At 33.9% G+C, this 13,160-nt stretch overlaps 1 protein-coding gene across 1 annotated transcript; it reads right to left on the bottom strand.

Moving 5' to 3' along the window:
- Window positions 1-11,088: 11,088 nt before the first annotated feature.
- Window positions 11,089-11,513, bottom strand: LOC119004178 (60S ribosomal protein L34-like). The gene has a single exon (XM_037070928.1). It carries the CDS (start codon window positions 11,481-11,483, stop codon window positions 11,172-11,174), a length of 312 nt encoding a protein of 103 aa, XP_036926823.1. The 5' UTR covers window positions 11,484-11,513; the 3' UTR covers window positions 11,089-11,171.
- Between the last annotated feature and the right edge of the window lie 1,647 nt (window positions 11,514-13,160).

Raw genomic sequence — 13,160 nt, 5'->3', positions numbered from 1 at the left:
AGGTTTGTGAAATTTTGTGCTGAAGATTTCTTGCTAGTCTTGCCTCCATGGGTAGAATTGTTGAAGTTGATACTGATCAAATTGGGATGGTAATCAAGATCAATATGATGCCATGCAGCAGATAGCTGACATACTCAAAGTATCCAAATCAGTAGTCATTGGTGACATGTGGATGTCCAACAGGTACAGGAAAAAGGTGTTCAACATCACTAATTATCAAAGAAATACAAACCAGAACCACAATGACATCACCTCACACCTATTAGAGTGGCTATGATAAAAAAGATAAGAAATAAGTGTGGAGAAGAGGGAAAACATGTGCACTGTTGGTGGGAGTATAAATTGGTATGCCACTATAAAAAAAAACAATATGAATTTCCCTCAAAAATATAAAAGTAAAACTACCATATGATCCAGCGGTTCCACTTCTACATATTTGAGCAGAAGACACTGAAAAATTAAGTTGAAAACACATCTGCCCCCCTTTGCTCATTGCAGCATTATTTATGATAGCTAAAATAGGAAAACAACCTAAGTGTTCATCAATGGACAGATGGATAAAGAAAATGTGATATCATATGTATGCACACATAGAATGAAATATTATACAGCCATAGAAAGGAGGAAATTCTGCCATTTGTGACAACATGAATTTTACTTATTTCTATGCATAAATGTTAGAGAGGGAGGCTTATCAGTATAGTTATCTCAGTAAGTTTTAATGTCGTCTCTTTACTCAGGTTTCTTGATTTCCATTTCAGGATAGAACATATTTATAATTATTNCATCCAACGGTTCCACTTCTACGTATTTGAGAAGACACTGAAAAATTAAGTTGAAAACACATCTGCCCCCCTTTGCTCATTGCAGCATTATTTATAATAGCTAAAATAGGAAAACAACCTAAGTGTTCATCAATGGACAGATGTATAAAGAAAATGTGATATCATATGTATGCACACATAGAATGAAATATTATACAGCCATAGAAAGGAGGAAATTCTGCCATTTGTGACAACATGAATTTTACTTATTTCTATGCATAAATGTTAGAGAGGGAGGCTTATCAGTATAGTTATCTCAGTAAGTTTTAATGTCGTCTCTTTACTCAGGTTTCTTGATTTCCATTTCAGGATAGAACATATTTATAATTATTCACATACTTGTTGATAGAACAAAATGTTTATGTTTTCTTCTTGGGATAAAATAAAATATTATTCCAGAACTAATGTTCTATTGTGATTTTTCTCAGAATCCTCCTTGGTTATCTCTTCAGTCCATCTGACATAAAAAAAATTCTCACTCTCAGAGATCCATATGATAACACTGCAATTGCCACGTGCATGTACCAAGCCATTATTTCTCCTACATCCAGGAAGCAGTGTACATTTCCAGGTTATAAAGGGTGTCCCAGAAGCAAGGATAGCATCTCAGGTGGAACCCTCATTCTGGGTAGGTAGCCATTGGCAGGAAAGGGTAAAACCCTCCATACTTCCTCCTCCTAGCATAGACTCAGTTCTCACAAAGTCCACCAACCTTGCCACTCACCACTGTTTGGTAACTGCAGGAAGATACTATGATTTCTTAAAGTGTGATTTTTAAAAATAATTTTAAGTGTCTATATGGCTTATTTTAAATTTTTACTTAAAGGAGCATATAAATATCATGTAAAAATTCAAGCAATTTCATTGACAATGGCAAAAGCTATCTATCTACATATCAAAAACATAAATAGGTCCATATGATATCAGATATGCCTGAAAATTAGTGATCATTTTATGGATAATGCTTTCAATGTGTTATTAATAGAATTACATTTTTTGGTGGAAAAATTTAAATAAATAAATAAACTATATATATTCTAGGACTAATTTATCTAAATAGAAATAGCCAGATACAGGCAAAGCAAAATATTTGATCAAGGGAAAGCACAAAATAGGCAAAAGGTACTTACTTGACAGTGAATTAGTATTTCTTTATGAAGATGATAATAAACAAATGTATATAAGGTCAATGACAAAATTTATGCATACATTTTTTTCATAAATAGTATGTTTAATTTTTGCCTTCTGTCAGCTTCAATCCTTTCATGTTCCCTGTTCCTCCTTTATTTATGGAATTGTGAAAGACTTCACTCACTATATATCTCCCACTGAAATAAAAAGCCCCCCACAGATTTTAATGGCCCACAACTACTACAGACTAGAAAACAGATGTGATACATGAAAAGGCACTTTCATATATTTTAATAGGCTTATTGGCAACTTTTAAAAATCCATATTTTTTTACACCAGAATTTGTATTGCAGGAGTGGTTTCAGGCTAGAGAATGATTCCCCAAAGTGAAAATGAGTGTTCTTGCATTGTTCTCAGAAACAAAGGGAGAGAGAAGTTGACAGGGCACCAGCTGCAAATCAGTTTCCTGGTATCACATATATTGTTGAACCTAAGTTTAGAGGTCTAAATACCCATGATATGGGAAGTAATGTAGAAGAAGAAACAAAGAATAATAAACAGGGAGTTTTAAAAATTATTTCAAAAAAAACTATTGGAGTAATATTTCTATTTTGGTGAACACCTGGTGAAGTGCTGCTTGACTTAGGACAGCTGGCCAGATATCAAGCCGGGAATGGCGTGCTTAATTAACCAAAGGATGTTCTTTCAATACATTATTACCAGGATGTATAATTCCAGAAGATTTAGTAGAACCCCTATTTAAATTATTTCCATTAAAACATTTATTAATATTTTAAAGCAAGTGAGAGCAGCTTTTTAAAATTATAGGTGATTTAACTTCCCACTAAAAGGACACTTTTTTATGTAGTCCAAATTTGAAACTCATGGGGTTCAACTGAGGATAGTTATTAGCAAATACGCGAGTTCTATGTCAGTCAGCCTGAGGAGCAAACTAGTAACATAAACTATTTTACTTTATTTATTTATTTTTATTTAATTCTTATTCAAGTACAGTTTTCTGTTTTATATACCCTTCCCTGCCCCCCTAGTACCCCCCACCTTAATTATTGTCCATGTGTCCTTTATACTTATTCATGTGAGTCCCTCCCCTTTTCTCCTATGATTCTCTCCCCTCTCCTCTCTGGACCCTGTCAGCCTGTTCCGTATTTGACTGCCATTGATCATATTTTGCTTGTTTGTTTTGTTGTTTAGATTACTGTTAAAGGTGAGATCATATGGTATTTGTCTTTCACCGCCTGGCTTATTTTGCTCAACATAATGTTCTCCAGTTCCATCCATGATGTTGCAAAAGGTAGGAGCTCCTTCTTCCTTTCTGCAGCATAGAATTCCATTGTGTAAATGTACCATAGCTTTTTGATCCAGTCAATTACTGATGGGCATCTAGGTTGCTTGCAACTCTTGGCTATCGTGAATTGTGCTGCTATGAACATCGGGGTGCATAGGTTCTTTTGGACTGGTGTTTCAGGGTTCTTAGGATATACTCCTAATAGTGGAATTGCTGGGTCAAAAGGCACGTTCATTTTTAGTTTTCTTAGAAAGTTCCATACTGTTTTCCATAGTGGTTGTACCAGTCTACAATCCCAAAATGGGCAAAGGACTTGAACAGACATTTCTCCAAGGAGGACATACAGAGGATCCAGAGACACATGAAAAGATGCTCAATATCGCTAACATAAAGTATTTCAGCTCAATGCCAAGGAAGTTGGTTTAGAAAGTAGTCGTCTCACCAAAATGTAATGTGCTATCTTAAAGAGATTTTTTGAACTCTATCCTGAAGGGGAAATTAGGTGAGAGGAACCCAGACACAAGGGCAAGGGCAATTGTTGAAGAAAGATAACACTCAAAGGATATTGAATTCCACAAATAATGACTCTATTCTTAAAACCTGAATAAATATTATAGAGGTAGATTTTAATATCTTATAACTTAGAGGCTATTAATGGTTAGCATGAAATACTTCATGATGCATCATTTGTTCTACCCCCTGCTGTAATAGTATATTTAAATCTTTTCAGTTCCAGGTAATTGTATGTAATTATTTTTAATCTGCAGTCCTGTATGTAAAGAAAAGAGATTATGTTTAATTAATTAACTGTTGTAGACAAGATGTTATCAGAAGTTTGGTGGCATTTAAATTAGTACATATCTTAAAAAGTAAAAACAAAGTAGCATACAGAGATTTTCACTGTAAAAGGCAAAAAACTCCCACAAACCCAAAAACCAAAAAGCCAGCTACAGAGTAAATATTGTTTTAGATCATTCCAAAAACTAGAATTAAATATAGATAATTCTGAGCACCAAACAAAATTAAAATATTTAAAGACATGGAGAATCTTAAGTGAGGAAGAGAAAATGATTTTTCTATGACTTTGAATATAGACTGTTACCTAATGCTAGTTAAGGTTAAAGGATGAAAAGTACTATTACAGGAATGCTGTTCTTTTTTCAGCTGGAAAATGTGTCCTTTTAAATTTAAATGCATGTGTTTTATTTTTCCCTAGTTTATATTCTTTGTTTCATCCAAAGATATTTAATAAGTGAATAATAGCTGATTTTTATTTAAAAAATTAGTACAGATTTTCACAAAGCTTTTATTTAGGTGACCCTTGCTGCCTGCTCTGCCAAATACCTCAGATTATTAGGTCATAGTCATGCAGAACTCTATTGCAGTCTGAATGAATGAATGAATGAATGAATGAAATCACCAACATATACTTTTGGAAACAGGACTCCAGATTTCCAAATGACCCAAACACTACAATGCCCACATTCCCAAGAATCATTGCATTTGTTTGGTCAAGGATTACACTACTGTAACAAAACAACCCCACCCCCAAAATCAACTCACTAGACTAAAACAAAAGAATTTACATCTTGTTCTTATAGGTTGCCTGTGGAAGCGGGAGACTTGCCACAGTTTGGGTGACTCCAGGGTACAGGATGATTTACTCTTGTGGCTCTGTTATCTCTAACTGATACCCCCTTTGCAGAGGCAGAGAAAGACTAGAAAAGCATGGGGGCTTTTCACCTCTTCTGCCAAGAAGTGTTATACTTCTCTTCCACTTTTCATTGGTTGGAAGTAATCACATGACCCCATCTAACTGTAAAATGGAGGGAAACTATAACCTCCCTTATGCTCAAGAGTGGAAGGACACCCAGAGAGTAATGTGCGCTAACAATGTTTCTCATGCTATTCTTATGATTTCCAGTAAACTGCTACCCTAGCAAGGTAAAGGGAAACAATAAAAGCCCTAAAACAAATGCTCAGAATTTGAATCAACAGTAACTTTCAAAAAAAATGAAAGCATTGCAATTATGTAAAACACATAAAATGACAGTCCTTGAATGTTATTTTTATTAACCAACCTCTATCAGATTGTTTGCACAAAAAAGTTCATCAATAAGTTGTAGCGAAATGAATGAATAAGTTAAATGAGAATATAATTACTTCCTTTGGTCTCTGCATATGTGATTTATGTTCACATAATGACAATTTATATGATGGTAGCATACCAACAGTGATATAATGGCAGGCTTTTCCTCTTCTCAAATAACTGTAGGTACAAAGAGTAAATCCTATTTTAATCACTTATGTATTAATTTTCCTAAGGACGGAAGATAGGGTTAGTGCTCTAATACATGTAGAATTGCAGTTTACTATAAGCATACTGAAGCAACTTTTCTTTAGGGAGGCATTTCAGTGGAGTCTTTGGAGTACTAGAAATGAGATTGGAATCTCAGCATCATGATTATCTAAGTGACTGCAGATGAACTAATTAACCTTTCAGACACTTAGTCGGCTTAGCTCTAAAGAGGTGACCAAATGCATGCCTCGAAGTATGATTGGAAGGTTGAAATGAGACTACACGGGAAAGAACACTTAGCATAGTACTTGATACACAATGAATGTTCAAAAATATGTACTCACTTCAACTGTACATAATTGTGGATATGTTATTATTTTGACCTCTTAAAAGATCCAAACTCCATATGAAGAAAATAAAATTTATGAATTGGAAAAGATTGTTAAAATTGCACACCCAGATATAAAATTCAGTGAATCATAAGCATTAAACACATTACCTTACATAAGTTAAAAATGCTGCAATAAGATTTTTTGTAAATATTTTCAACTTCAATGGGGGCAATGTTAGCTATTTATATTGAAGTGAATTTTTATTGCTGACACTTAATTCTAGAATAATTTTTTTTAGCATGAGAGTTATGTGATAATAAAAGAGTATATTTTAATTTATTTATTTTGCAATACTTTGCATGATATCATTTGCATTTCTATACTATTATGGTTTGAATTTTACATTTATTTTATTCTCTCTAAATTACACTCTAAAAACAGAGTTTTATACAGTGTAGCATGCAATTCAGAACTTGTTTCAGAGAATACTATTAATCATCCTCAATGTTCATGTCATTGTTTCCTTTAAAAATTATTATTGAATATAGAATTCTTTATATATATATATATATATATATATATATATATATATATACACAATTATAGACAAATATATAAACAATTATAGAAATAAAATTTTAGGTTTGGCCTTTGTAAGTGCAGTTGAGATCCTAAATAAGTTACTTGAAAATATGTCTTGGGGAACTACCAAATGAAGAGCAATATGTTAGTATGTTGCTGTACACAGTGCAAGATGATATTATTACCTCATTTAGCACACTTGGAAAAGTGCTAAGTAGAAAATATAAAAAAAAACAAGAGAATGTTAGAACATGTAATAGTGAATATAAAGTAAAGTGCTTCATCATCCTGAAAATACAGAATTTACAGAGAAGGGAAACCAAACTATACTATTTTAAACAATGAAGACTTCCAGGAGAAAATGGGAATTGACTTGGCCTTGGGGAATGAATAGAAAATGACTGTTCACCAAAGTAGAAACAGTGACAGTGGGAGCTGCGAGAAGAACTGACCAAAACGACTGGCTCTGAGTTTTCTTGGTATGTACTCAAGGACGGGACTGAAGTAGCAGAGGAAAGTTATGAGAAGATGACCAGAAGGAATTAACTGAGAAACCCTGCGGAGCATTGGAGTGTGAGGCAATGTACAGTACTGACAAACTGAACTCTCATAGCCCTCCCACTCTAACACAGCCATAACCAGTGCTTAGTAAAGAATGGGGTGGAGGAGCGTAATCCTGCAATATATCAAGGTGAAATTTCCGGTTACTCTTAGCTGGGTATTCTAGGGATCGAAGGAGGGAGGAAGTTGGAGACTCTCAGATTACACAAAAATAAGAATCCATGCTAGAATGTATGAATGTACTTTAGAAAGTTAAATAAGATAAAATATGACAAATCATGTTCCATAAGCACATATAGGTTCAGAACATAGTAGGATTCCAATTTGAATGTGAGCAACTTTTCAAGAATATTTAAAGAAAAAGGGGGAACTAGGTAGGGTCTAAAATGAATATAGAATCTGTTGTTTGGAAAAATACAGCTTAATAGGAAAACTTCTACTTCAACTAGTGTATTATTTTTTGTTTGTTTAATTAAACACTATATTTTCCCCACAATATATGTACGAGACAAATACCTCAGAATTTTAAGTTTTCATGTGGAAAATTTCAGTGCCTACAGTGTGTTTCTAGTTCTATAATATGTAAACTCTAATACCAACAATCTAGCAATAAAAACTCCTTTAAAAATTTAGTTATCATATTTAACTTCTCTCTGATTTTTGTCTTGCTATTGCAATTGATATTTTTAAAGGGAAATTTCTCAAATTCATATTCTCTGCATCTTACCTGCATAATCTTTCTTAACTCAGGCCCTTTCAGTGAATTTTATCTCCTGAATAAACATATGCTACCCTTCTTTGGAATATTCTCCTGACCCATGAAGCTGAATCTTTGAGTATTTGAACTTATCAGATCAACCCACGTGCGTTAAGATGAAATTGACCTTCAGTTGGTCTTATGGTTCAGCCTCAAAGCATGGAAATGAGAGGACAATTAAGAGAAAGGATTAAGTCTGAAATAGGTAGAAAGCTATACTCCAAAGATTCATGGCAAAGGAAACAAAAATACTGACAATACTACAGAGGAATGTATCTTACCAGATCTTTGAAGTCACCAGATGATCCAGGAGTCCAAGCCTAAAAAAAACACAAAAATAAGGAAGATAGAGAAAAAAAAGTTGTTTTAATTTCCTGTTTTAAATATATATACACTGAAAAATTTAAATTCTATAACATTATCATATTTATAAACATTGCAGACTGATAAACTGCTTTAGGATATCATTTTAGGTAATTTTTTAACCTAAATTGAAGTGTTTATTTAATCTCCTGTTGTATCATTAAAACAAAGAAAGAAAATAAAGGCTACATCCTTAAAATATGTTTCTAGTTATTAAGAAACCATATAATTATTTATATTAAATACTTAAGAGAAATATTTAAAGAAGGGAGACTTATTATTAAATGTACTTGAAGTTCTCTAATTTTAATTATATATATTTAATTTTCTTATGGACGAGGTAAATCAAAGCTATATTTGAACTTTTCAAAATTTTTTTCTGCCTTTACTGCCTATCAGACAGTAATTAGTTTTTGCTTTGATTCTTTTTTTTTCCTTTTAGTTCCTTTATACCACCCACTTCCTCAGCAGTCACCACACTGATTCATTTTCGAAAAGTAAAGTCATGGAAGATATTATCATGACAAAAAGTTTTAATTTCCAAAAAAATTACATTAAAATGCAGACTCTCTTTTTAAAAAGTACTTGAAATTCAAAAGAAAGGCAATATCCGAACAGTACACATCCTGCAAGACCCAGCACCTGCCACAGGAAGCAGAGGTTTTATAAATGTTGCCTTGTGTGACTGCACTGGCAAACATCATGAGGACTTTCGCAAATATGCCTTCCTGCCTGTGTGTTTGGGTGGAAATATTGAACTTCTAACATTTATTTTCATAAAATACAGGATGTTTTTTAAACTTACAATGATCACCTTTTCTTTTTGTCTTGGGAATCAAGTTGGAAACTACATACCATTTGGATATTAAAATACCTATCATTCCTGGAAAGAGAATGGAGAATACAGTAAATGTGAAGAGGAGCTAACCCTGTGTGGGTGACTGTGTGTATAAACATGTGTTTGCATCTTTTTCTCTGAACACTTAAATCAGGTTCCTGACCAAAATTGTATGTGTAACACTAGACCACTAATTGGTAAAAACTGTCCAGAATGAATCTTAAAATTCTTTTTCTAGGGCCTTGAATTATTTGAGAATATTAGCAGTTCACTTGAGAAAAGTGGATTTTGTTGTATTATGATACAACTCTTTGAATTTCCTGGCTGGTCTTTCAAGGTGTAAGTGGATGGTTTGTCTTTTGGAAGCCTCCGTCCCTGGATCTTAGTTCTATTCATGAGACCCACAGAGAATGTCTGTTATATTTTATTTTTTAAATAATTTGGGTTATTTTTCTGTTATGAGTTATAAACCACACAAGAAACTTGCAGAAGTACAAATGTATATAACTTAAACTGTCAAAAGTGAATGTTCGTGCAATTATCATTTACATCAAGAACTAGAACACAACTAACACATAGACTGCCTGTAGCTTGTCCACATATATACACAGCATATACAAGCATATATATGTATATATACACACACATAGATATACATCATATACACATGAAGCACATGTATCAGCACATACATGCATGCGAAGTTTGAAGCCACTTGATTACTTCTTGTGTGGTATGCTAAAACACAAGTCCAAACGAAACCACAAAGCACATGAGGCAACATAGATGCAGATGCAGGGATTTGTCTAAGTGCAGCACGAATGTCACACATTCATCATACTTTAGCATGGCTTATTGGCTAGGCATCACCAGAGAGGGAAGCCTTTTGAACATATCATGTAATGGCATTGAATGTGTTTGTCTGTCTTCAGATTTCTTAATCATCCTATAACTTTATTTTGCCTTATTTCTGAACTTTTGTAATTGGATTCACATACTTATTTTATGTCTAGTTTCCTAGTTTCTTTTTTGTCCACATCATGTTTATAAGATTCATCTGTCTTGTTGCTTATAATGATAGTTACTTTTCATTGCTCTGTAGTATTCCACTGGATGAACATTATGTAATTTACACATTCAATACTCTATTGATAGATGTATGGATCATTTCTATTTTTAGTAATTGTGAATAATTCTACTATGAGCAACATTTCGTACGTGTATATGTATTTCTGTTAGATTTTGGGGGGACTAAAGTGCTACATCAAAAAATTATAGGGTTGCTTATTGCTGCATAAATTCACCAGAAAGTATTTTTATTCTGCTTAATTTTAGTCATTAATTTACTGTGTAGTAAAATATAATTATATTTCACTTATATTTCCTTGATTATTAATGAATTTTATTGCACCTTATATATTAGTCATTTATATATATTCATTTAAGAATATACTTTTCAATTTTCTGTCCACGTTCTGTGGGTTGTCTTCTCATTGATTTGTGGAAATGGTTTATGTATCCTATATATGAATTCTTTGCTGCTTGTGGTGAAAATATATATCCCACTCCAGAGCTCAAACTTTTACTCACTGTGCCTTTTGCTGCACATTAATTTTTAATCTCACTACAGTCAAATTTAGCTATCTATTTTATTTTTGTGCAATTTGTCATACAAAATGATCGTAGATATTCTTCTCTATTTTCTTCTAAAAGCTTTGCTATGATGTGTTTGCCTCTTATATCTAATCCAAAAATCTACCTGAAATTTATGTTTTGATTAGTGTGAGTTGGCATATAAGTTAATTATTATCCAAATTAATTCAACAATTTATTGAAAATACCTCAGCATTCCCCCTGCTCTACCATGCTTCTTTTTTTCATAAAATGAACACCCATAGATGCTAGGTTCTGTCACTAGATGCCAATGTATTCCATTTAACTACTTGTCTGTATCACACTGTCTTACTTTAAGGAATGTGGAAGATAAGGGGCCACCTGCAAAACCTGGCCAGCTCCGGAGAGGCTTCCATGGCAGCCTTACAAACTCAGAGACCTGAAGCACTACATAGGCTGGTCTGAAATTAAAACTTTTTTTAGCCTTTTAATTATTTTTATTACTCAAAAACGCTTCATTTTTTAATTTAAGTTTCTGACTCTGTGCTTGTGCCTTCAATACTTTCACAACACTTTTCTGCTCCTCATAAGGAAAGCACACTTGATCCTGTCACAGACGCATTTAACACACGTGGACCCACCATAGGCTCTGCTGACGTGTTTTTTCGTTTTAGACAATCTCATTAGAACTTTAGGTCTCACAGCACAAACTCCACAAAGTTGGCCTGGGTACACTCCACATGCAGATTTTGGTGCTTTCCCAACCTTTTTAGTATAAAGGTAAACAATCCTATTGCCAGGGGTTTGGGACAGCCTCGTTTTGTTGGAGGCTATATTGTAGGACAGCCTCTGACGATATGTCAAACGCTGGACCATTGTGAATACCTAATGACACCGTTCCCGGAAGAGCTAAAACTTTCTTAAAGCAGTTCACAGTGGGTAGTTGTGTCCCAGACTAGTATTTTCCCCCCAAAAGGGCAGTGTTTACCTTAACTGAGCCTGCCTGTTACCTTTTTGCATCTAAGATAACATACCTTTGGAATGTCAAATTTCCATTTTCCAGACCCCTCAAAACATAGGCACTGGACCAGGGGAAGACCACAAATCCCCTCATTATTATCATTGCATTAATTATTGACTATTAAGTATTCTGTACCCACCTGTGTGAAAGTACTTACCATTTTACATTTCATCAAATCCCAGGGGTATTCCTTCCCCCAGTTTGCTTTCTCCCGACTCCCTAATCTGTCACCAATGGACTTCTTGCAGCCCCTTCATTCCTCCTTTTTTGATCATACTGCATTAAATAAGGTATTAAACTGCCATTCTTTGGAGCATTTCTCAATCCACTGAGAATCTATGTGTCCTGGCATTGTCATCAGTTTGGCCCAAATAAACTCACAAACATTTCCTACAGGTTTGAATGTTTCCTACGCTGACAGTAACATCCAGAAGTACTGTGGTATCTGGTAGAGAAGGCCCTTCTCTCTCTTCCTTCATTAAGAGTTTGGGATATAATTCACATAACATAAAACTCACCATTTTAAATTGTAAAATTTAGTGGTTAATAGTATGTTCACAATTGTGTGTAAACATCACCACTACTTCTAGAACATTACTAATACCTGAACTTATTATTGGCAATCAATCCCAATTCTCCATTATCATCCTTCTCCTGGCAACCAACCTAGAGGTGTAGACTAGACACTGTTTCTATGGATTTGCCTATTCTGGACATCTCTCCTGAAGGGGAGTCACAACATTTGGGGGGATTTGTGTCCAGCTTATTGTACTTAGCATGTTTCCATACATAAGAGTATTCTATTCTTATGGCTGAATAAGGCACACTTTGTTTATCCAATTATTAGCAGAGGGTTTTCCACGGTTTAACTTTTTGGCCATTATGAATAATGCTGCCGAAAAGTTGTGTAAAATTGTTTTTGTGGGAAAATATGTTTTTAATCCTTTGCAGCATATATTTAGGAGTAGAATTTCTAGATCATGTGGTAATTCTATGTTTAACTGTTTGAAAAACACCAAACTTTTTTCCATAGTGAGTGAAACATTTTATATTCCTACCAGCAATGCATTAGCATTACAATTTTTTTAGAACGCTGTGGTCATTACAGTCAGAGAGTGTAATTTCATTGTGTTTTTAAATTTTTGTAAAAACATAATTACAGTTGACATAAAATATATTGGTTTCGGGTGTACAACACAGTGATTAGACATTTATATAACAGTTGAAGTGATCACTCAAATCAGACTGGGACTCACCTGACACCATGCATAGTTATTACAATATTATTGACAATCTTCCTGTGCTGCACTTTACTGTGACTATTTTTACAAATGCCAATTTGCACTTCTTAATCCCTTAACTTTTTCCACTCATTGCCCCGGGCTTCCCTCCCGTCTGGCAAAAATCAATTTGTTCTCTGTATCTATGAGTTTGTTTCTCATTTCAGTTTTGATTGGCATTTTCCTAATGACAAATGATGTTGAAAACATTTTTGTGTGCTTATTGTCCATGACTATATCACATTTAGAGAA

Source organism: Sturnira hondurensis, unplaced genomic scaffold (genome assembly GCF_014824575.4).
Source record: "Sturnira hondurensis isolate 20B ecotype Veracruz unplaced genomic scaffold, ASM1482457v3 Scaffold0019144, whole genome shotgun sequence".
Lineage (NCBI taxonomy): Eukaryota > Metazoa > Chordata > Mammalia > Chiroptera > Phyllostomidae > Sturnira > Sturnira hondurensis.
The sequence above is the reverse complement of the archived record's forward strand: the minus strand, read 5'-3'. Positions and strand labels throughout refer to the sequence as shown.

Excerpts from the sequence above, each read along its gene's own strand:
- LOC119004178 (XM_037070928.1), bottom strand. The coding sequence starts at position 11,483 with ATGGTCCAGCGTTTGACATATCGTCAGAGGCTGTCCTACAATATAGCC.